A 20,233-nucleotide genomic window follows, 5' to 3' on the forward strand; every position below is an offset into this window, starting at 1 on the left:
TACCCGGCCGAGATCCCGACATGAAACAAGTCAGTGAACTTGAAAAACAAGTGAAGAGTCTGACTCCCACAGTAACACAGGCCTCATCCCACGGATGGCAGGCACGGCGCAGTCGGCCTGTCAATATGCTCCTCATAAATTGGACGAGGTCATGCCGACCGTGAGTCCCCTTGTCCTCGCCCTCCATGTCCGCACTGCCCGCTCTCAGCGTCCTCAACGCACTCTGCGGTGTCTCCGCGATATGGGTGCTGTCGAAGGCAATCCAGCTTCTGCGCCGGCGCGCACGCAGCACGCCGCTCGCGGGGCCGCCGAACCCGAGCTTCCTGCTTGGCGCAAGCAGATTCATCGTGAAATCGCCAGATGCGGGAGAACTGTACGAGGAGTGGTCTGAGAAGTACGGTGCTGTGTTTCGCATTCCTGCTACTTTGGGACTCTCTCGCATTGCGCTATGCGACCCGAAGGCCGTCTTGCATTTCTATTCGCGGGAGACGTATGGATATGCGCACAGCACCATGGCCAAGAGGGCGATCGAGAACCTGGTAAGACATATCGTATATGGTGATCAACTCAAGCGGTCTAACATCGATTCGTGAAGGTCGGCAGAGGCGTGCTATGGGCCGAAGGAGACAGTCACAAGAGGTAGACAGGAAGTCAACGACGCAGACTCCTACTTGTTTTGACGAATTTAAAGGCAGAGAAAAGCGTTGACTCCCGCCTTCAGCAACGCGGCCATCAGGAGGATGACTTCCGTCTTCTATGACTCGGCGTACAAGGTAGAGCGTGGCGTGTCGGGCAATGCGAATTTACTGACTGAGCAACACAGGTCAAGACAGCATGGGACAGCCTTCTAGAGTCGGAGCCAGGAGGTGATGCTGTGATCGACGTACAAGGCTGGTGCGTCATCTCTAATCTCGTGAGGTATCATCAATGAAGTGAGAATCCAACAGGATGAACCATGTATCGTCAGTAAAGATCTGGGGCATTACGCGTGATGTACTGACCCTACACATAGGTTGGACACCATCGGCATAGCAGGCTTCTCGCATGACTTTGGCACGCTGCAGGGCAAGCACTCAACAGTCGCCAACACATTTGATGCCTTTGGCACGCTCAAGCCGAGTCTCCTGGGTGGAATGCAGTTCGCCATAGGCATGGTCTTCCCATGGGTGCTCAAGATACCCACCGGATTCCGGCGGCTCGTCAACAAACTTAATGAAAACATGGGTGAGATCGCCCAGGAGCTGTTGGAGAACACGCGGAAGGAGAGCGAGGGCGAGAGCAAGGCGGAAGAGAAGTCTATCATTGGGCTTCTGAGTAGGTGCATCAACGGGCATAGTCAGATGCGTACTGAAAGCGGACGGAACAGTCAAGGCTGAGAAGAGCGACTCGGAGTTGCAAATGTCGGAGGACGAGGTGTTGGCACAGGTAGCATCCAAATCGTCGTCATATGTCAATACCACTGAAAGTGACTTCTCAGATGAAAGTTCTCATCCTGGCTGGCTACGAGACTACATCAAGTAAGTCTCATCCGTCATCCTTCGATTGAGAACCACCTGACCGTTCAATAGTCAGCTTAACGGTCAGCTCGTTGGACTACGAATTGTTTTCGAACTGACGTAGTGAATCAGTGGTGTCTCTTGGAGCTCTGCAAAAAGCCCGAGATTCAGCAGAAATTGCGCGAGGAGCTATCCCAGTTCTCCGGCAGCGATCCGACCTGGGATCAATTCACCAATGGGCTGCCGTACGTTGATGCCGTCGTACACGAGACATTGCGACTCCACCCGCCTTTGGGCGAGACCACGCGCGTGGTACGTTCGCCACTCAAACAGCGAGGCACAGCTAACACCCTTTCCAGGCAACCGAAGACGACATCATCCCGCTCTCCTCGCCCGTGCGCACACCGAATGGCACGCTCGTCGACAGCATCGCCGTCCCGAAGGGCCAGCTCGTCACGGTGCCCATCCACATGATGAACAAGTGCGCGCGGTTCTGGGGCGCGGACGCGAAGGCGTTCAGACCCGAGCGCTGGCTGGACGAGGACGGGATTCCGAAGCGCGCGCAGGAGATCCAGGGGCACCGGCACCTGCTCACGTTCGTGGACGGCCCGAGGACGTGCCTTGGGCGGCACTTTGCGCTCGCTGAGTTCAAGGTTAGTCTCGATCGACCTGACAGGACCGGGGCTGACGTGGGAGCTGTGCGGTAGGCTGTACTGTCTGTGCTTATCCGGAACTACGCGTTTGAACTGAGAGATGGGCCGGACACGAAGACGGAGGTGAAACGGGGGATCTTGCCTAGGCCGAGTATTGTAGGAGAAGAGGGCGCGCGATTGCCCCTCAGGGTCAGGCGGCTGGACTGAGGTCATGTATTGCCAAGTATCGTCGGTGAGACGTGGAGTACTACGTTGGTGTTCAATCTGTTGTATAACTGGATGACTCTCCGTCGGCATTGCGATGTTCGTATAGCGAGTCGAACCTAGGCTCGCTGAGAACCAGAACGCGAGCCTGCGCGCGTATCTTATGCTAGATGGGTAAGTCGTCTTAAGCAGAACCTCGGGACACTGACAACGTATGAAGACAGATTGAAACATAGGCTGCGCCAGCTGTCGTCAAATCTGCAGAGGCTAGTCACAGCCTGAGGGATCGACTAGTCAAATTTCAGCGAAAGCAAGAAGACTCGATGGGGGCGCTTGTATCATACACCTTCCGCGTTCATCAGTGCACCGGCGGGGATTTGCTGGGGCGAGGTACCCAAAGCACAGAAGACCGTGTTTTTACTCGTTCCGCAGCTCTCGAGCGGCACACATACAAAACACAGTGACGATGGAAGCTAAGGAATTGGTGAGCTCGACTGCGCTGTGTTCATAAGAGGCGATCATCGTGGCACTGCTGACTCTATCATTTGCACTGCTGGATAGTGCCGCTGACGTCCAGCGGCACTTTTCATGATGACAGTGATCTCAGCAGGACTCCGTCTGATTGACGTATGAGACACGACCTGATACTGACATACGACACTCGACTAGCTTCCCATCACTACAGCGTGTGTCGCGGCACCGCTCCCGAAGAGGTATATACAGTACATCGGGGTCACCAATGAATCTCGTTATACTTCGTCTCCGCAATGTTATTCCTCGACTATTCTTCTACATCCAATACCCTCCTTTTGCTCTTCGCTTCCTTGCTGCTGGTACACCTCGTATACCGTTACTCGCGACGGCTTCAAGCATCGACTACTCCGCTCAATGGACCACCAAATCCCAGCTGGCTGTTTGGCGCAAGCAGACTCATTGCGAGATCCTCGGATCCAGGTGGTTTGTATGAGCAGTGGCAAGATCAATACGGGCCCGTGTACACCGTTCCGGCCACTTTTGGGAAACCATGCGTGGTCCTGTCCGATCCCAAGGCTATTCAGCATTTCTATGCCCGAGAGACAGAGGGCTACCAGCACACCCCTCTGTTAAGAGCACTTGCGGAGACTCTGGTGAGTCCAAAATCTTCAGTTTGGCCGCAGATGTAGGTGTTTATCAATTTTTGGGGCAAACAGATCGGACGCGGCCTCTTTTGGGCCGAAGGTGACACACATCGAAGGTACAGTGTGATTGAGGGCATGCGCTGACCGCTTCAAGTTCTCACCTTGGCCTCATACCTCCCTAGGCACAGAAAGGCGCTGGCGCCTGCTTTCAGCCTTGCAGCACTTAAGGACATGCTGCCTATATTCCATGATACTGCACACAAGGTATGACGATGTCGTTTGGGTTTGAGGCCTATTGCATAACGGTTCCTCCAGGTGCAAGCGGCCTGGGATAACATAATATTGGCGCAATCTCCCAGCAGTGACTCGGCTATAGTTGATGTTCATTCTTGGTAAGCTACTCCGCGCTCGATTTGTTTTGGAACACAGTACAGACTTCTTCTGGACGTAGGATGAATCGTGTATCGTGAGTTCGTTCCTCCCGACTCGGGTCAGCACACCGTGATCCAAGTTCGACCCGTAGCTTCGACACGTTCGGGGTCACAGGCTTCGGGCGCGATTTTGGCACGCTTCGCGGAGAGCACAACACCGTCATGAGCGCCATCGACGCCTTCAGCGGGATGAAGGCCGACTTCGCCGGCTGTTCTCAATTTATCCTTGGCCTGGTCTTCCCATTGGTGCTCAGGTTCCCTACAGCCTTTCGTCGCATCAGTGACCAATTCGACGCCGGTATGAGCGACGTTGTGAACGAGATACTCGCAGAGGCACGTGAGGAGAAACAGATTGTATGCAACAGTAGAGATCGGTCTATCATGGGACTGCTGCGTGCGTATGGGTAACGTACTACGGCTCACAGTTGTCTATGTGACTGACGAGTTGTCTTGCAGTCAAGGCCGAGAAGAGCAGTTCTGAGCTGCGTATGTCATCGGAGGAGATCCTGGCACAGGTGCGTCAAGGCATGACATCGCTGAAAACTGGACACTCCTAAATTTGGTCGTGATACCCAGATGAAGCTCCTGATGGTGACAGGCTACATAACCACGTCGAGTGAGTACACGTGATTGCTGCATCTCTGCCTGGTTGATTAAGCCGCGAATAGACTGCTTGATGGTACACCAAGCATCCATTATACTCGCAGTCTGCTGCTAAAATATCCTCGCTACGCAGTGGTGCCTCGTTGAGCTCTGCAAGAAGCCAGAAATACAGGACAAACTTCGTCTAGAAGTTTCACGGCTTCCTAGTGGCGACGCGGCATGGGAGCAGCTCATCGACGGGCTGCCATATCTTGACGCCGTTCTTCACGAGACATTGCGCCTTCATCCGCCGTTGGGCGACACAACCCGCGTAGTGAGTGTATCGGATATTGTATAATCTACGGAAGCACCTGACCGACCTTGATACTGCTAGGCTGTCGAGAACGACATCATCCCCCTTTTTCATCCCGTGAAAACAGCAACAGGCGCATCTGTTGATCGTATATTCATCTCGAAGGGCCAACTCGTAACCGTGCCCATTCAAGCTATCAACACCTCGCCAAGATTCTGGGGACCCGACGCGAAGGAATTCCAGCCAGAGCGCTTCTTGACGGAGGGCGGCATCCCAAAGCAAATCCCAGGACATAAGCATTTGTTGACGTTCGTCAGTGGCCCGCGACTATGTCTTGGCAGACACTACGCACTTGCTGAAGCGAAGGTGAGCAATCGTATTGTTCGCATGAACAGTCCGGTCAAGAAGACAGGCTGATGCTGTGATTTTAAGGCTGTGCTATGTTTGCTCGTCCGATCCTACGCGTTCGAGTTTGCGGATGGACCAGACACTCAAACTGGCATCAACGGATGGTTGTTGTCGAGGCCTATCATCCCGGGCGGAGACGGACAGAGCGTCCCTTTGAGAGTGCGCAGGCTAGATTCAACCTACGTATAACCTCGTCGTAAGGTCAAAACTTTAGGCTACTTGACACGACACCTCACCGACTGAGCATGATAAACTAGCATTAGTCCTTATAATACCGTGTTAATACGTAGCGTACGAGTCACAACACCACCGGCAGCGCTACCGTGACTACACGTACGTACTCATGTCGGCTATGTGGCCTTCAAGTGCAGTCACTGGCACGTCGATCTTTACCACACGATCACTGTCGGGCTCAGGAGGAGACTCAGACCAATTTCATGCCCTAGCATTGGGGTAGATCCGAGCGTAGTAATTCAGCCACATCGGGCAACTTACATCAAGGATGCTACGCTGGCATAGTATCCCCGGCACGCCGACGCCAGCTCAGCACGACAGTATTATTTCTCCCGAGGCAGGCCCTAACGTAAATATCTTTGACGACGAAAGGGAGTTGTAGGTTCACAGCTGGCAGCTCGCCGAAGTAAGTGTTTCATCTATATCTCCATCGTCTATATCTCCATCTCGATGTCCAGTACCTGTTCTTTGCTAAGGTACGACATCACTACATACTCGTGTACATGAGACCTCACTACAATCTCGTCACAGACCAGACAAGCTGCCAATAAGTATGATCCAGAGCACCTTTGGGAACGGGGAGCGTAGACAGTTCCGCCTCCACCTTAACGCTCCCCTTTTTGAAGACCGTCCCGTTCCAGAGCTCCTTCCACGACTCCGGTGAGTGGCAGAACATAGGCACCGGCTCACCGGTCGGGTGAATGATGATCGTGCTCTTGGTCGTATACGCGACGTGCTGGCCGAAGATCATCGACCCCGGGAGCGGGGACAGCAGGCCGGCAAGCGACTGCGCGATCTGCAGCTGCTTCTCCTCGCTGAAGAGGTGGAAGAAGTACGACGCGTGGATCGCGGAGAGCCTGCCAGTGAGCGGCGTGAGATTGGTAAGCGAGGACAGCTCCGGGTTGGACTTGGAACTCTCGAGCGGAGTATATATCGGCGCCGATGGTTTGAGGAAGGACGGGTCGAGCACGTCGCCTTGGACAAATGGGACGGGGAACACCCCCGGAGAGTCCTTGCACAACTGGTAGCCCATGTCCCAGAATTCTGGCAATGCGACTGAAGACATCGGAAGATGCAAGACAGACAGAGCAAGACAAACCTCTTCGAAGATCCGAACCGATACAATTCTTGACGGGAAAACCGTCTAGTACTGGTTTGCGGATGGCGGTACCGACTGCAAAGCACTAATTAGCGCCAGATTCGGCGATTCACCGACACAGACACACTCACAGCATGTTCCCAAATCGAGGTAGAGAGCACCCTCCCTTTCTCTTCCGAGCTTCAGCAGGTCATAGTACACCGCGAAGCGAGACACCCTAAGTCTGTTAAAGCACGAAGGATGAGTGTTCCATGCTCAACGGTTGTGCGGAGGCACCAGTCGACTTGGATACCTCACGAAGTCGAACCAACGGATGCATGGGTATGGGAATACCTGTTGTTCGTCAGTCGGTGTGCCTCTAATGTACAGCAACGGCTACACAGCACACACCTGGTAAGCTTCGGCCTGCATACGAACGATGTGCTGAATTAATTCAGCATCATCTTTGATTCCCGTGATTTGCTTGTAGAAAACGAGTTCGTCGTCGGTCAACTGCAAGAAGTCTTCGCGCAATTCTCCCTTGTGGCCGGCATGGGCTTGATCGAACTGGGAGATATGAGTGGCCTGAGTGTCGTTGGAAGAGTAAGTGGTCGCCATTTCGATGCTGAGAAGAATAATGACTGCCCTGTCTGTGACCACCGGTATTTATGCACCTGAGGCATACTGACGGAGGGAAAGATTAGCATCTACACGCCTCGGTGACACCGACGGCCGGTTTGACAAAGACGCTGTCTCCATTGATTTTCCATCGGGGGAACCCCCGTCGAAACACGCCTCACTGGCAACCCACGTGAATCGGAATGCACGAAGTCAAACATGGCTTTGCAGACGACCCTGAACTTGAAGTTAGCCTTGTCACAGCACAGTTATCCAAATTCTCGGGAAGTGTGGCCATTACTGTGTCGGACGTACTGCATATTGGATTCTGTTCCAGACTCGGACAGGGACATAGCAATTTCAGGACTCTTCATAGTCGAGTGGCCATACCACGGTGGTACTACCGCAATGCCATGTCCGTCCAGGCCTCTGAAAGTGGCGGATCTTCCGTCGCTACTGCATAATATCGAGATGAGTTTGATGTTGTACGCGGTGTTAGAAGTGCCACCGCGCAAAAAACCCATCTCCATTGCTTCTTCACGTGTCTTGCGGCTCTTGCCACAGCCCGGACGCCCCACTGAGTCAGTATGTTATGGACAGGTTCAAGCTACCCCATATACTTACTTGGAGGTGGCCGACTTCATTTGTTTGGAAATTCGATCTGCACCCTGCGTAAGTGTCGAACTTCGAATTTCGGCTGTACTAACGCGGTCACGTGCTAGTGTATTGACGCGACTAAATAGCAATGCGAACCTGGCGGAGTCAGGTTTGACACTTCTTGAGCAGCTTACACACCCCAAACGATGCCTCCTGAGGCAGCCAGCTTCAGCACATTCAAAAAGCGCAGCCATTCGACTGTGTTAGACGTACGTATTTCAATAACCCCTCACTGTTCAAGTTGACGTTGCCAATCAGGTGGGATTAATGCAGATTCAAAAATTTGTATGCGATCATGTACACCTTGCACTATCACTGTATCTCACAGACGTCGGAAGCACAAGCAGATCTCGCTTGCAGCGACCGGGTGATTCCTCTCTCCGAGTCCACATTCTTCACTGAACCCGTCAAGTTGATGTCTCCCTTCTTCGCGTCGTGGAAACTTGAGATAGATCTCGAGAAATTGCTATCTGCGAGTCGGAGGGGCTTGATAGACCGGTGGTAATTGATGCGACGCGACCGGGATTTGCACACAGGTGCGCCGCATGACCCAGATCGAGACAGTACAAGTAGGCATACAAAAGCAGGAACCTGATATGCTATGGTTAGTCACCACAGATCTGGCGTGTTCATATCTAGGATTGGTAATCATCTTCGGGATTCTGGTGTGAACGCCCTGTCTCCAGGTCGCCGTCCGCGAGAAAGTATCCGTCCCGAGAGTGGCCAGTTCTCGGTGCAGACATTCCCCGCATCTGACGCCTTCTCCCCTCCTTCGATACGAGTCGGTGTCGATGTTGCGTTGATGCCGAAGCGACCTAGATCCCCAGTTAGCGACCACGAGGAACGGATAGTACCGGAACAATGAAACACTCACCTAAAGGGCCTGAAGATGGGCAACGTACTTACGTGTGAGCTGAGTAAGTACGAGGATGACTGTAGGAACGGGTCGTGAGTGAACGCTGCTACTGGAACGGAGGAAACAATAGACTCTACCGCTCGCCGCAGAGACAAACTTTGCGGGTGATCAAGTCCGCTCAGCTCGCCTCGCCGACGTAGTACCATCCCCCGTTTCCGCCTAATGTCCACCTTGCCGGTCTCTCCGTCTTCCGGCTGCGCAGCGTCGCCTTCAAGCTGTCAGCTAAGTCAGAAGGGTGAAACTTAGTAGTCTCCGTTGGAGACTTAGTGGGGTTACCAAACTAAAATCGTAATCACCGGAGAGCGCACCCGGGGGTACCGATAACCGGAGATTGGATCTGAGGTTAGGGTTAAGGTCAGCACCGTGGACGCAGGACGCACTGGCAGGTTGCCAGGTTGTCATCAAGAGGGAAGTGGTACTTATCTTTTTGTCGACTCCTAGCTGCCACGTTCGAGAATACCAAAGGTCTGTGAGTGGCCAGTTCACATTCCCCGGGCTAATCGACCGCAGCAGCTACCCGCTCACCCAACCTGCCACCCGATGTCGCCGGTTGCCGACGAGAGCTGGAAAAAGGAGCAGCATGATAAAGGGATTCAGGAGATGTACTCACTTTCAAACACTAGGAACAGCGCGGATACAGACAGATCATAGCACGACCTACAAAAACGAACATTGTTCATAACTCTGGCTGGAGGGAAACGGAAACACACTGCTGCGAAGTAAAGGCCCGGGCTCAGCATGATGAAGGCATCGAGAACCAAGAGAGCGGTTTCGCGTATCTAATCAACTCGAGACGAGTCAGTGTAAATATCTAGAGCAATAGAGCACGGAAGAAACGTCGTACTCATCTGGTAATCCCCGCAGTGAACCCGCCCCAGGCGCCGTCCTCGAGAAAGCATCTGCACAGGGCTGGCCAATTCCCAGCACAGAGCTCTCCCGATTCCAGCGCCTTCTCTCCGAGTCGGCCTCCTCCTGTCGATGTCGCCGCCGTGCTGTGTCAGAGTCGAGTCGGATCCTAGGTGAGAGTCAAACATGGTGAGATGGACGTACAGCGAGCAAAATACTTATCAAGGAAGAGGCAGCCGCATGCTGTGAGGAGTGTTGGACTCGGAGGGTATGGCTAGAGAGACAGGCAATCAGTTACAATTCTGTTGAGGAAACGGAACGATAAACTCTACCAGTCATCGAAGAGGACAAGCTTCGCGGGTGATCAAGTCCGCTCCACTCGCCTCTCCGACGTCCAACGTCGACTCCTCCAGGATCTCCTGTCGTCGAACTTGCGGCTGCGCAGCGTTGGCCATCGTGTTGGGGATGTTGACAGTTTAGTAGAGGGCTAGAAAGAGGACCAAGAAGGTAAGTGAAATAGCAACGGAGAACTGTTTTTGTGCTTATGTATTTTCCGCGTTTTTCTAGAATTTCCAGTGTTTTCTTCCGAGTCACCGAGGCAGGCCGAGAGAGCGAGCACGACTGCAGACGGATCCGAGTCGCACTCGAGTGCCAGGATGAAGTGCGTCCCCATCGTACCCCAGTCGGGCCTAGGATTCCGACCAAGGCAGAGCACTCCAGTTCAACACCCACCCCGGCTTTTGACACCAACGACGGGCACACGCGGCTGCCCAATTTGAGGAGGATCCGGTCACTAGCGCAGCGCACGGTGGGAGATCTCCTTCGCGCCACGGGCGACGTCGAGGGAGATCAGAGTGCAGCCGATGTCGAACGCGCCGCAGGGGACCTCGCGCTGGCGCTCCTTGGCGACGTCCAGCGAGACGAGGGCGCATTCGAGCTTCAGGTCGCCCATCGTACGGGGAGCGGGCGCTGGGACCGGGGCGGACGCCCTCCTCTTGGCTCCCTTCTTCCCCTTCAGACCGAGGCGCTGGGCCAGGGTCTTCCGAGGAATGCAGTAGCCCGGGTGGACGGCGGGGTCAAGGGAAGCAGAGTGGATATGGATGGGGGACATGGTAGTAAGGGTGGGTGGGTGCTTAGAGCGGGGTGATGCGGGTGCAGGGCAAGCGAGTTGCTGGGGAGCATGGGCGGGATGAGCGATCTTTTATGCTCCTGCGGATACAATTCTGGACTGGTTATTCTATTGTGAACAACTGGTCCTACCTCGTACGCGTAGAACCAGCGTACCGGAGCTTCCGCATCCTCGGCGTGGACGGGTGTCAAAGAATAGACTGGTCAGCAATCTAAGAGAAAGACATACCGACGCGGATCCATTTGATTTGGCATGTACTCTTCGACGAGCTGTGCTTACAACTGACGCTGTATCACAATGTCAGTGTGCTCCTGGCTCGTACTTTAAAAGCTTGGTCAAGGAGCGACAGAAAACGACGCAATTTATCAAGCTCGGACTGCATTAGCGTGAATCATATTGTTCGAGAAATAGTACGTTTCGACGTGCCGATAAACCGAGAATCTCGCCACTGACTGCCACTGATCCCCTGTCTCCCGATATTGTAAGCGATAGTTCCGATCGGTCGGTCGTGTACTATACTGCTCACCACCGGTGTCTATAAGCCACTATCGTTGTCATGACCACAACTGCTCGATCTAGACATGGCGGTGCAATTACTGGCGAGGAAACTATGGACAGCAATACTCGCCACGAAAAGCCGTATCCGACATTGCGAATCCAACGGTTGGATCACATCGGCTCCGTGTTGTCGTAGGGCACCTTGCATGAGGATTTGCGTGATTATTGGTGTCTGTAAGTTGCTCCATTGTCATCTTGACTGGGTCCACTGGAGCCGGAGCGGATTTTGTCATCTAGTTTAGCTCTTGGCATGTCCTCAGTTGAATCGCACTGACCGACAAGCCGATCGACTCGCCAACAGGGTTCTCGACGTCGACGAAGCTACATAGCAGTGCATGAGTGACCACGGTGTTTGAATCGACAGCCTGACGCTTGAGCAGTGTCAGGATTGTGACCATGAGCCACTTGCGAGCTACTACTGGCGTGTCTGAATTACGGCTTTCGGCGGAGAAGACACTGCGCCTCATACCAGTTCGAGTCCCGGGCCACTGAGCAGGCCGAGCGCGAGCAACGGCGCGTAGTATACGTAGTCTCGATCCAGACGTAGTATACGCGGATCCGATCGGTTGGTGACCTGAATCTAGAGTCGCCGACGTGTTGGGAGCATGACTGACATTCCTAACCTGACTACGCGTAGCCAGCTGCCAAAATGAGAGGATTATATGAGATAACGTGGTACTCAATGTGTGTGCCGGTGTGGAGGGGACTTCGAGTCTCGTGGCGCTCGTCGCCACATGTACGCCGCGTCTCCTTTCCCTTCTCCGACCCTCCGCTCTCCGAAACGTCTACTTGTTCACGCGCTACGCATTCTTCATCGCGCACTTCCGAATCCGACGCTTCGCTTGTCGCTTTCTTGACAGACTGTACCATGCATCCACCCTTTCCACCCTCCCCGCCTTCCCCCCACCTCGGACGAGCCGTGACGCCTGTTGGGTGTCCAGGCTGCAATTCGTAGACACTTACCGCACGATCTGCCAACGTCACACCGAGACATCGGTCCGTTAACGTCAATCCCAGAAGGGGTCAACCGCGACAGACGTCCGACGCGTGCAGTCGTTTCCTTTTACAGTAACATACCTTCCTTCCCTGTCAAGCGAACGCTCGTCTTTCAACGATCACACTACTTCTCGTTCATCACGCTTTCTGTCGGATGGCTCTCACCCGTCACGCTTTTCTTTCGAGTTTCCACCCTTCCCCGCCGTCTCTCTCTGTCACTGTTAGTTTTTTGTCTCTCTTGCGATGTTCCAGAACTCCTCGTTCGTGCTGCGCGTACTTAAACAGGGCCTGGTCGCCCGACTCTCTATCGAGTCTCCCCCTCCCCCTCGCTCGCTCGTATCGCTCGCGCCCAACTCGCGCCTTCAAGTCGACGACGCGCCGCCTCAGTTGAACGTTTGCATCAAGTCGGTGGGCGCTTCAGATGGTGCCCGGGACGCAAGATTAGATAAGATGGAGGACTAGCGCGACCGTCGCCGCCGTCCCCGGCGTCCACGTCGCCTCCCCCGCACCGCCAGAACCAGTCGAAGTCCCTCTTGTTTTGGTAAGCTGCCCTTCGCTCTCTCTTCTCCACTCACATCGCTCACCGCCATGTCGCTAACACAGCAAACGGCATGGACCAACCACCTCCTACTGTCGTCAACCAACCGACGACGTTCACGCTCCCCTCTCGCCGTCGACACCTCAGCAGCAAAAGTACCAGCCGCCCCAGGGTCCCATTCCCCGACCCTTCGGGACACCTCTGAACGGCGCCATCGCGCTCCAGCATGAAGACCCGCGCACACGCCTCGAAGACGCGCTGAAGCGGTCCGTCACTGTCGTCTTCTGGTACAAGCCCGACAGCCCGCCGATTCGGCTGCACGGCGAAGTCGCGACGTTCCCGCTTTTCCAGCTCTCACAGTTCGCGCATCTCGCCGCCGATCTGGGGCTCGCGCCCGCGGCGTATGTAGACGCATACAACCCGTACGCACGCGCTTGGGAGCAACAGACGATCAGCGCCGTCCGCGCGGTAGAGAGCGAGCAGCGGCTGCTGTTCCGTGTGCGCAAGAGCCTGCTGGAGGGTCTTGAGGACAGTGAATGCCCTAGCCTCGGTGAGGAAATCTGTCTGCAGCCTCCACCTCCCGTCGTCGCTTCCAAGAAGCGTTCCTCGCCGGACAGTCCTCTGCTCATGGCGCCGTCAGTGAAGTACGCAAGAGTAGAACCCTCCCCGCCCCGTCCCATGTCGCCTGGCGCGAGCACGTACCAGGCCCCTGTTCCCTCAGCATGCCCTCCCCTTTCGTCGCCGTCGACCCGTGTCCCTCCAAACAATCCCCCGACTTCGAGGGCGCGCCCACCCAGCTCACATTCCAAACGCTCCCGCTCGTGAAGCGCTGGCCGAACGACTACACCGTGTTCGAGCTCTCCGCCGGCTTTCGGCAGATGGACGTGCTCGTCGCGCAGCAGCCGTCGCTCACGCAACGTACCGCGTTCGAGCGCGTGTTCCACTGCCGGTACGTCAAGTCGACCGTGTGTCGGCATCGCGGGGTGTGGCGGCGCGCGCCGAAGGAGCTCCGCGAGACGTTCGAGCGCATGGGCCAGGACGAGCGCGGGCTCTGGAGCGAGTTCCTCAAGCGCATCGAGGGCGGGACCGGGCGGACGGACACGGTGGGGAGGAAGAAGCAGCTGGCGGCGATGGCGGAAGCGGGGACGGACGGCGATGAGCAGGTCATGCTGACGTCGCAGTCTGATGCTGTGGCAGATGATGACAGCGGGCCTGTGATGGACTTGTATGGCGAAGGTGAGACTGTCTTTGGTTGTTTTCACTGTGGTTCAACAACTGCGGCACAGATGACGAATCTCAGCGGATCGACTTGGGTGCACCGTCGGGACTCGGCATACATGCGGGAGGTCAGTACTACAACCAGTGCGACCTTGGCGGTTGAGTTGATGTTGAGGCAACACAGGCTGCGGCGGGGATGCGAATCATAGCGGTTTACCCGGGGACGTATCTTAGTCTGCGTGTAAGTACAATACCATCGCCTGTCTTATCTGCGTAGTAAGTTAAGCCATATACTGTCCCGTTCTATGTTTGCCGCATCTGATCCTTTTCGGCTGTCCGTCAGACCAGCTTGTCTCAAAGGAGGCAAAGTGTTTTAGGCTCAGTATGTCGACATGTAACATCGACACGGTATACCGCGTCCAACGATATGGCGAAACAGTCCATGACACCACGTTCTCGCTGCACACGGGTAAACGATAGTATCTCTTTTTGCTCAGTCAGCTTCCACAGCGAATACAGCATGCTGCCGATACAGCTTCACACATAGTCGAGGACTCGAGAAATGATGTACTTAAATGAGCAGTTCCAACAGGATCCCGCGGCTCAACGAACTGGTGACATCGCGCGCCATACCCTAACGCTCCATCGCGTGTCTCTACTGTGCTCCCTACGGTTACTGGGTCTCTCGACTCGGTGGTCCTTCACGCATGACAACCATCTCGAGTGGCTCGGCGTGCCATTACGTCGAGAGGTAGCAACTGATTGCTTTCCGTCGTTCCAGTCAAGGCAGCTTGTATTTCGGCAGTCCAGTCAATACCTTGTTCTCGGGATTTCGAATCTAACTCTCGCCGCCAGTCGGCCAGAGGTCTCGCGCTGGCGCGGTATATACAGGCTTTAAGTACGAGGTATGTCACTGGTCAGCAATTTGGCGCCGGTGCATGTGTAGCACTGACCTTCGACAGACTCGTTCGTGCGACTTATGGACTCACCATTGCACATCAATTGCCAAGAACACATTGTTCTTACGTGTAATCTGTGTGATCACGGCCCAAGGAGGCACGTATGCAAATCCCTGGGAACAGCATTGGTACGCAGCACCCGATGTTCTCCGAGAACCGTATGTTGCCCACTCAACTGACCTCGCACCGGCCCCGTCTTTTGACGGCTAGGAGTCAATTGACACGATCCGAGACGTATTAAAAGGATGCCGCAACCGTGCTGTGATACCCATTCTTTCTGCTTCGCGGTTCGCCATGACCGTGCTACCAGCTTCCTCCGTGACTAGCATCCTCTGCGGCATTCTCGCAGTGTGGCTCCTATCGAAGGTAGTCGAGCAGCGACGTCGACGCACACAGACTACGTCGCTCGCTGGACCACCCAACCCGAGTCTGGTCTTCGGCGCTAGCAAGCTCATCAGCGACTTGGTGGACGCGGGTGACCTGTATGAAGAGTGGTCGGAGACGTATGGCTCTGTGTACCGTGTCCCTGCTGCTTTCGGGATGTCGAAAATTGTGCTGTGCGACCCCAAGGCCGTCTTGCATTTCTTCTCCCGGGAGACAGTCGGATACGTCCACACGACCATGATGAAGAACGCAACTGAGAACATTGTAAGAATCTTACTGTGGTCCTTGCCCCGAGAATGAAAGTACTGATGGAATTGTTGCAGTCCGGCCGTGGTATACTCTGGGCTGAAGGCGAGACACACAAGAGGTAGGCATCTTGTGGTGTTCAAACTTTACCCTTGTGCTGATAGGTGTGTAGGCATAGGAAGGCGTTATCACCCGCTTTCAGCAATGCAGCCATTAGGAGGATGACGTCTGTATTCTACGATTCAGCGTACAAGGTGGAGTTTGGGGTGCTTTGCGATCTAGCTGTATTCTAATCGTTTACATTCTTGTCTAGCTGAAGTCTGCATGGGATAGTATCATCGAAGCAGATCTTGGTGCCGAATCAGCTGTAATCGACGTCCAGCGGTGGTACGTTGCCTTTCTGTCTTCATGAGGTGGCCTCTGATTCACTTGCCTTTGTTGAAGGATGAACTACGTCTCGTCAGTACAATAACGCCACGCACTTAACATGACACTCATCCTGCAGTACTGCTAGACTGGACACTATAGGAATCGCGGGCTTCTCGCACGACTTTGGAACACTACTCGGCAAGCCCTCCGCCGTCGCAGCCACCTTCAACGACTTCGCGAATCTGAAGCCCAGCCTCCTAGGAGGGGCTATGCAGTTTGTCGTGGGCGGGGTGTTCCCGTGGGTCCTCAAGCTTCCTACGGACTTTCGAAAGCTCGTCGACAGGCTGAATGCAGGCATGGGAGAGATCGCCCAGGAGCTTTTGGAGAACTCGCGGAAGGAGAGCGAGGGTGAGATCAAGACGGAGGATAAATCTATCATCGGGCTGCTGAGTGGGTATTCACCCCAGATTTGGAGCGACGCAGCTGACTTACGATGTTCGCTTTGTTTAGTAAAGGCAGAGATAACCGACTCCGAGCTGCACATGTCAAGCGATGAAGTGTTGGCGCAGGTAACGACGAGTTGTTTCAACCTCTTGTTGCTTCTGACGGGGTTCTTCTGTGCTCAGATGAAGGTCTTAATGCTCGCAGGCTATGAAACCACATCCAGTACGCCCTGTCTATCACTGTCGATGTTGATGTGTGACTCACTAAATGAGATGCGATAGTCAGTCTCTCGGTATGTCGACTTGTCTCTCGCCGGATGATTCACTGATACCAATCGCGTGCTCTAGTGGTGTCTTCTCGAGCTCTGCAAAAATCCAGAGGTCCAACAGAAACTGCGTCAAGAGCTCTCGCAGTTCGGTAGCACCGATCCGACTTGGGATCAATTGACCAACGTGCTCCCATACCTCGACGCCGTCGTGCACGAAACCTTGCGACTCCATCTGCCCTTGCCGGAGAGCGAACGAGTGGTTCGTCCGATCTCCCGATTCGCATAGCCAACAGTAGTTAACATCCATTACAGGCCGCGGAAGACGATATTCTTCCCCTGTCGTTTCCATTGAAGACACCCGGCGGAGACACAGTGGACAGTATCAACATTGCGAAAGGCGAAGTCGTCGTAGTTCCGAAGCACATGATGAACAAGTCGATCAGGTTCTGGGGCTCGGATGCGAAGGAGTTCAAACCCGAGCGCTGGCTCAACGAAACCGGTATTCCGGAGCGAGCCCAGGAGATCTCAGGACATAGGCATCTACTCACTTTCTCGGATGGCGCGAGGCTCTGTCTCGGGCGACACTTTGCCCTCGCTGAATTCAAGGTTAGTTTAACCGGAAAGGCTCGTTGTATCGACGAAGCTGATCTGTGTTGCTCCTCGACAGGCTGTTCTCTCTGTTATTATCAGGAACTATGCGTTCGAATTTAGAGATGGACCCAACACGAGGACCGAGATCAAGCGCGGTATCCTGCCTCGGCCGTGTATTGCAGGAGAAGAGGGCGCGAAGCTACCTTTGAGGGTGCACCGTCTGAATTGAAGATATTTGCCTCTTTATTGCAGGCCTGTCAGTAGTGCGCATTGGCTTGTACTGTTGCGGCATCGAGCGTAATCAATCCCCACTCTTACCCCAAGACGCGCATCGAGAAACGAACGGCGCCAGAAAGCCGGAAAAGATAATAGGTCGGATAAGGCTGGCACATAGTGATTCATAGTTGGACGTCAATTGATGCACTGCAAGTATGTTTGTCTATTCAATCGACTTGCTTGGTGTTCGTGCAACGCTGGACGACTTGTCGGACATCTCTACCTGCACTGCGACTTGGAATGGCACACAGACAACATCATGTGGTGCGTGCAACAGGCGCATTCGACCGAGCTATTATGCTCAAAAGTGCTATTGCGTCGACAAGCCTAGAATTATCATTGTTTTTGCATGAATACTCCGACGACAAATGGGATGACGTGCATGTTGTAATCCGCCTAAGTAGCTGTCAGAGCAAACTTTAGTGAGGTGATCACGATGCCGTTCTATCAGTAGGCATAATCGTACAGAACGAGGCAGTTGATTCGACAATAGTAAGTATACAGAGGCATCAAGTATGAGATCACGGACGACTACCTAAGTTCATCAGTCACTAGCGAACACAGTAAATACGCACGTCGAACTGATGAAAACACTCGCAGTCTCGTGTCATGATCAAAAGTACAAGTACACTGGCAAGAAAGAGGTCTTTGTCGCGAGCATTCGGAGGCAAGAATCAACTCCTTATCATCAGACATCAATTGCAAAGCCATGCCATACTTACCCCCGTCCTAATTCAACTCCATTCCGAGACATGAGATGATACAGCGAGACCACCGCCAGGTCACTCTTGAGCATTGACCGGCCGGATCTGCGTCAGTTCATCGCCTGGCGCCAGGATGTCGACGATCCTCTTGCCATCGTCATCCCACTTCTGCGCGTCAAGGGCCAAAAACGTCATTGCCTGCAGGCACAGAAGCACCCGGGGATCCGTAAAGTCGATCGGATACGATAGGACGAGGCCGCTTTTGAGGTCGTCAGACTCGGAGTCTGAGTCCACCTCAGGCTCAGGCTCGGGCTCCGCCTTCGTATCGTCCAGCTTTGGCACCGTGTTACCCAATTTCTTGTCCGCATGTTCTTCTACCTTACTGCGCATACGCGTCGAGCGTCGAGACCGCAGCTGGAGTTGTGGCGGTGCCTCTTCCAGTGACGTCGATGAATCAGAATTGTCTGCCACATCATCACCATCGCTGACCTCCTTGACTGGCTTCCCGTCGAAGTAGAAGTAGAAAACTACCACCGACAGGTTGGTGAAGAACCCGATATGCGAGTTGAGTCCGCGGATCTGACCAAAGGCCTGAAATTGGCAAAGTTTGAGTCACAGCACGGGAAGCCTTAACTACAGGGCGTACCATCTTCAGAAGCGAATTGATAGCTTTCGTACGCTCGAATCCCGAGCCGCGTTGAAAGTTGTACGGTGCTGTGGGCATGACAGCCCACTCGGGCCCGGTATAGACTTCATGGATCTCCCGGGTAGTGTAGATCCATGGCTGTCTGACCTCGCCGTGAGCACAGACGCCATCTAAGGCGGGCGAGATGAACAGGGCATAGTCTGCCTTTCCCGAGGACGCTTTTCCTGCGGTTTCTTCAGCCTGCTCCCATTGCAGGGAACCGATGGCGTGTCGCGCCCAGCATGGAAAGAAGAGGAGCTGCTGTGCGACATCGATGTTCACAGCCTCAGATGCGTTGACCTCTTCGAAGTGGTCGCGCTGCGTGCTATCCGTACGTTCAGAATGCGGAGGTAAATTACCAGGGATGATGGTGTTATGAGTGTAGGTCTACATGGGAGCTGATGAGCCGACATCACAGAATTGAGCAGTATTATAAGAACCTTGATCGCATGATTCAGCAATGGCAGTATCTGATGCCCAACCTCGTCTTGAACAGAATCATTCGTCGTGAGCGGGAGGGGGGAATGTTGCCGGAGCCTCATCTCCTCTTGATACATCTGTCCGACGGCCTCCGTTATCTGCGATGTCGGAGGCAGCACACGATCTTTGCCAGGAGCAGCGCGTGCGCGATACGGCTGCGTAGGAGCTGGCTCAGATGGTAGCCTCCCGGGTAGATTGTGTGAAAAGTCAATGTATCCTTGCAGACGGTCAATGATATGTTCACCACAGTAGAGCTTCGCAAAGTCCTTTCGGACAGCAGCCTTGACGGTGTTGCTGGGTTGCGAGACGCTCCTTTTGGTGGTGGAGATAGGGTTCCTCAATGACGGCTTGAGACATAAATCACCGAATGTTCGTGAGGTCGCCTGGCCGACCAAGAATAAATCGGAGAGTCGGAAGTCCTGGTTCGAGTTCATGGATACTAATTGATTGTCCTATACCTGCTGGCTGTCATGAGAGACTTGTAGCATACCAGAGGGCATCACAGAAGCTGTCAACGTACCGTTAAAGGTAGTCCGTGTAGCTCTTACTGGTAGTACAAAGCACGGCTGCTTTGGCACGGTCGCAGCCCACACTCTTATAGCAATCGTAGAGTGCGCACGGACCAGCATCAGTGTTTGTCACAGAATGACGAGCAAAACAAAGCCTCGCATTGGGCAGTCATATCGTTCCCATCAGCTACCGAGGACTCTGACCATCCTTCTGTAAGAAGTCACCCTGAGTCAGTTTAGACCAGAAGGGCCAGTGAGCGTCTCAGGCAATCACGCCAACTTGACCATGGAATCGGTGCTAATGTAAGGCAGATTTGGAATCCAG

At 54.2% G+C, this 20,233-nt stretch overlaps 7 protein-coding genes across 7 annotated transcripts; 4 read left to right on the top strand and 3 right to left on the bottom strand.

The window, feature by feature from the left end:
• Nucleotides 1–185: 185 nt before the first annotated feature.
• B0H18DRAFT_1117656 (cytochrome P450) lies at nt 186–2,356 on the top strand (the record flags this gene model as incomplete). Its single annotated transcript, XM_048033626.1, has 12 exons — nt 186–539; nt 596–639; nt 692–773; nt 824–894; nt 948–962; nt 1,013–1,314; nt 1,367–1,425; nt 1,478–1,517; nt 1,569–1,579; nt 1,629–1,808; nt 1,856–2,149; nt 2,204–2,356. The coding sequence occupies 12 exons, from the start codon at nt 186–188 to the stop codon at nt 2,354–2,356; spliced, it is 1,605 nt and encodes a 534-aa protein (XP_047895008.1).
• A 744-nt stretch (nt 2,357–3,100) lies between these two features.
• On the top strand, nt 3,101–5,766 carry B0H18DRAFT_998897 (cytochrome P450). Its single transcript, XM_048045520.1, has 12 exons — nt 3,101–3,480; nt 3,544–3,587; nt 3,654–3,735; nt 3,787–3,863; nt 3,923–3,937; nt 3,995–4,296; nt 4,359–4,417; nt 4,479–4,518; nt 4,571–4,581; nt 4,639–4,818; nt 4,879–5,163; nt 5,230–5,766. Exons 1-12 carry the CDS (start codon nt 3,121–3,123, stop codon nt 5,392–5,394), a joined length of 1,620 nt encoding a protein of 539 aa, XP_047895009.1. The 5' UTR covers nt 3,101–3,120; the 3' UTR covers nt 5,395–5,766.
• A 183-nt stretch (nt 5,767–5,949) lies between these two features.
• Nucleotides 5,950–7,135, bottom strand: B0H18DRAFT_1155277 (uncharacterized protein; the record flags this gene model as incomplete). Its single annotated transcript, XM_048035766.1, has 5 exons — nt 5,950–6,483; nt 6,539–6,613; nt 6,670–6,761; nt 6,831–6,871; nt 6,929–7,135. 5 exons carry the CDS (start codon nt 7,133–7,135, stop codon nt 5,954–5,956), a joined length of 945 nt encoding a protein of 314 aa, XP_047895010.1. The 3' UTR covers nt 5,950–5,953.
• A 3,212-nt stretch (nt 7,136–10,347) lies between these two features.
• B0H18DRAFT_1117659 (uncharacterized protein) lies at nt 10,348–10,665 on the bottom strand (the record flags this gene model as incomplete). The annotated part of the gene is made up of 1 exon (XM_048033627.1): nt 10,348–10,665. The coding sequence occupies one exon, from the start codon at nt 10,663–10,665 to the stop codon at nt 10,348–10,350; it is 318 nt and encodes a 105-aa protein (XP_047895011.1).
• A 2,023-nt stretch (nt 10,666–12,688) lies between these two features.
• B0H18DRAFT_998931 (uncharacterized protein) lies at nt 12,689–14,546 on the top strand. Its single transcript, XM_048045522.1, has 7 exons — nt 12,689–12,778; nt 12,841–12,872; nt 12,923–13,273; nt 13,295–13,391; nt 13,416–13,473; nt 13,497–14,011; nt 14,062–14,546. Exons 2-7 carry the CDS (start codon nt 12,849–12,851, stop codon nt 14,154–14,156), a joined length of 1,140 nt encoding a protein of 379 aa, XP_047895012.1. The 5' UTR covers nt 12,689–12,778; nt 12,841–12,848; the 3' UTR covers nt 14,157–14,546.
• Nucleotides 14,547–15,246: 700 nt separating this feature from the next.
• B0H18DRAFT_1117661 (cytochrome P450) lies at nt 15,247–17,483 on the top strand (the record flags this gene model as incomplete). Its single annotated transcript, XM_048033628.1, has 12 exons — nt 15,247–15,600; nt 15,660–15,703; nt 15,755–15,836; nt 15,896–15,969; nt 16,027–16,041; nt 16,097–16,401; nt 16,462–16,520; nt 16,578–16,617; nt 16,677–16,687; nt 16,743–16,922; nt 16,976–17,269; nt 17,331–17,483. 12 exons carry the CDS (start codon nt 15,247–15,249, stop codon nt 17,481–17,483), a joined length of 1,611 nt encoding a protein of 536 aa, XP_047895013.1.
• Nucleotides 17,484–17,990: 507 nt separating this feature from the next.
• Nucleotides 17,991–19,833, bottom strand: B0H18DRAFT_1210022 (uncharacterized protein; the record flags this gene model as incomplete). The annotated part of the gene is made up of 3 exons (XM_048036348.1): nt 17,991–18,825; nt 18,881–19,306; nt 19,360–19,833. The coding sequence occupies 3 exons, from the start codon at nt 19,831–19,833 to the stop codon at nt 18,313–18,315; spliced, it is 1,413 nt and encodes a 470-aa protein (XP_047895014.1). The 3' UTR covers nt 17,991–18,312.
• Between the last annotated feature and the right edge of the window lie 400 nt (nt 19,834–20,233).

Source organism: Fomitopsis serialis (genome assembly GCF_022376445.1).
Source record: "Fomitopsis serialis strain Sig1Antser10 chromosome Unknown B0H18scaffold_22, whole genome shotgun sequence".
NCBI classification, from domain to species: domain Eukaryota; kingdom Fungi; phylum Basidiomycota; class Agaricomycetes; order Polyporales; family Fomitopsidaceae; genus Fomitopsis; species Fomitopsis serialis.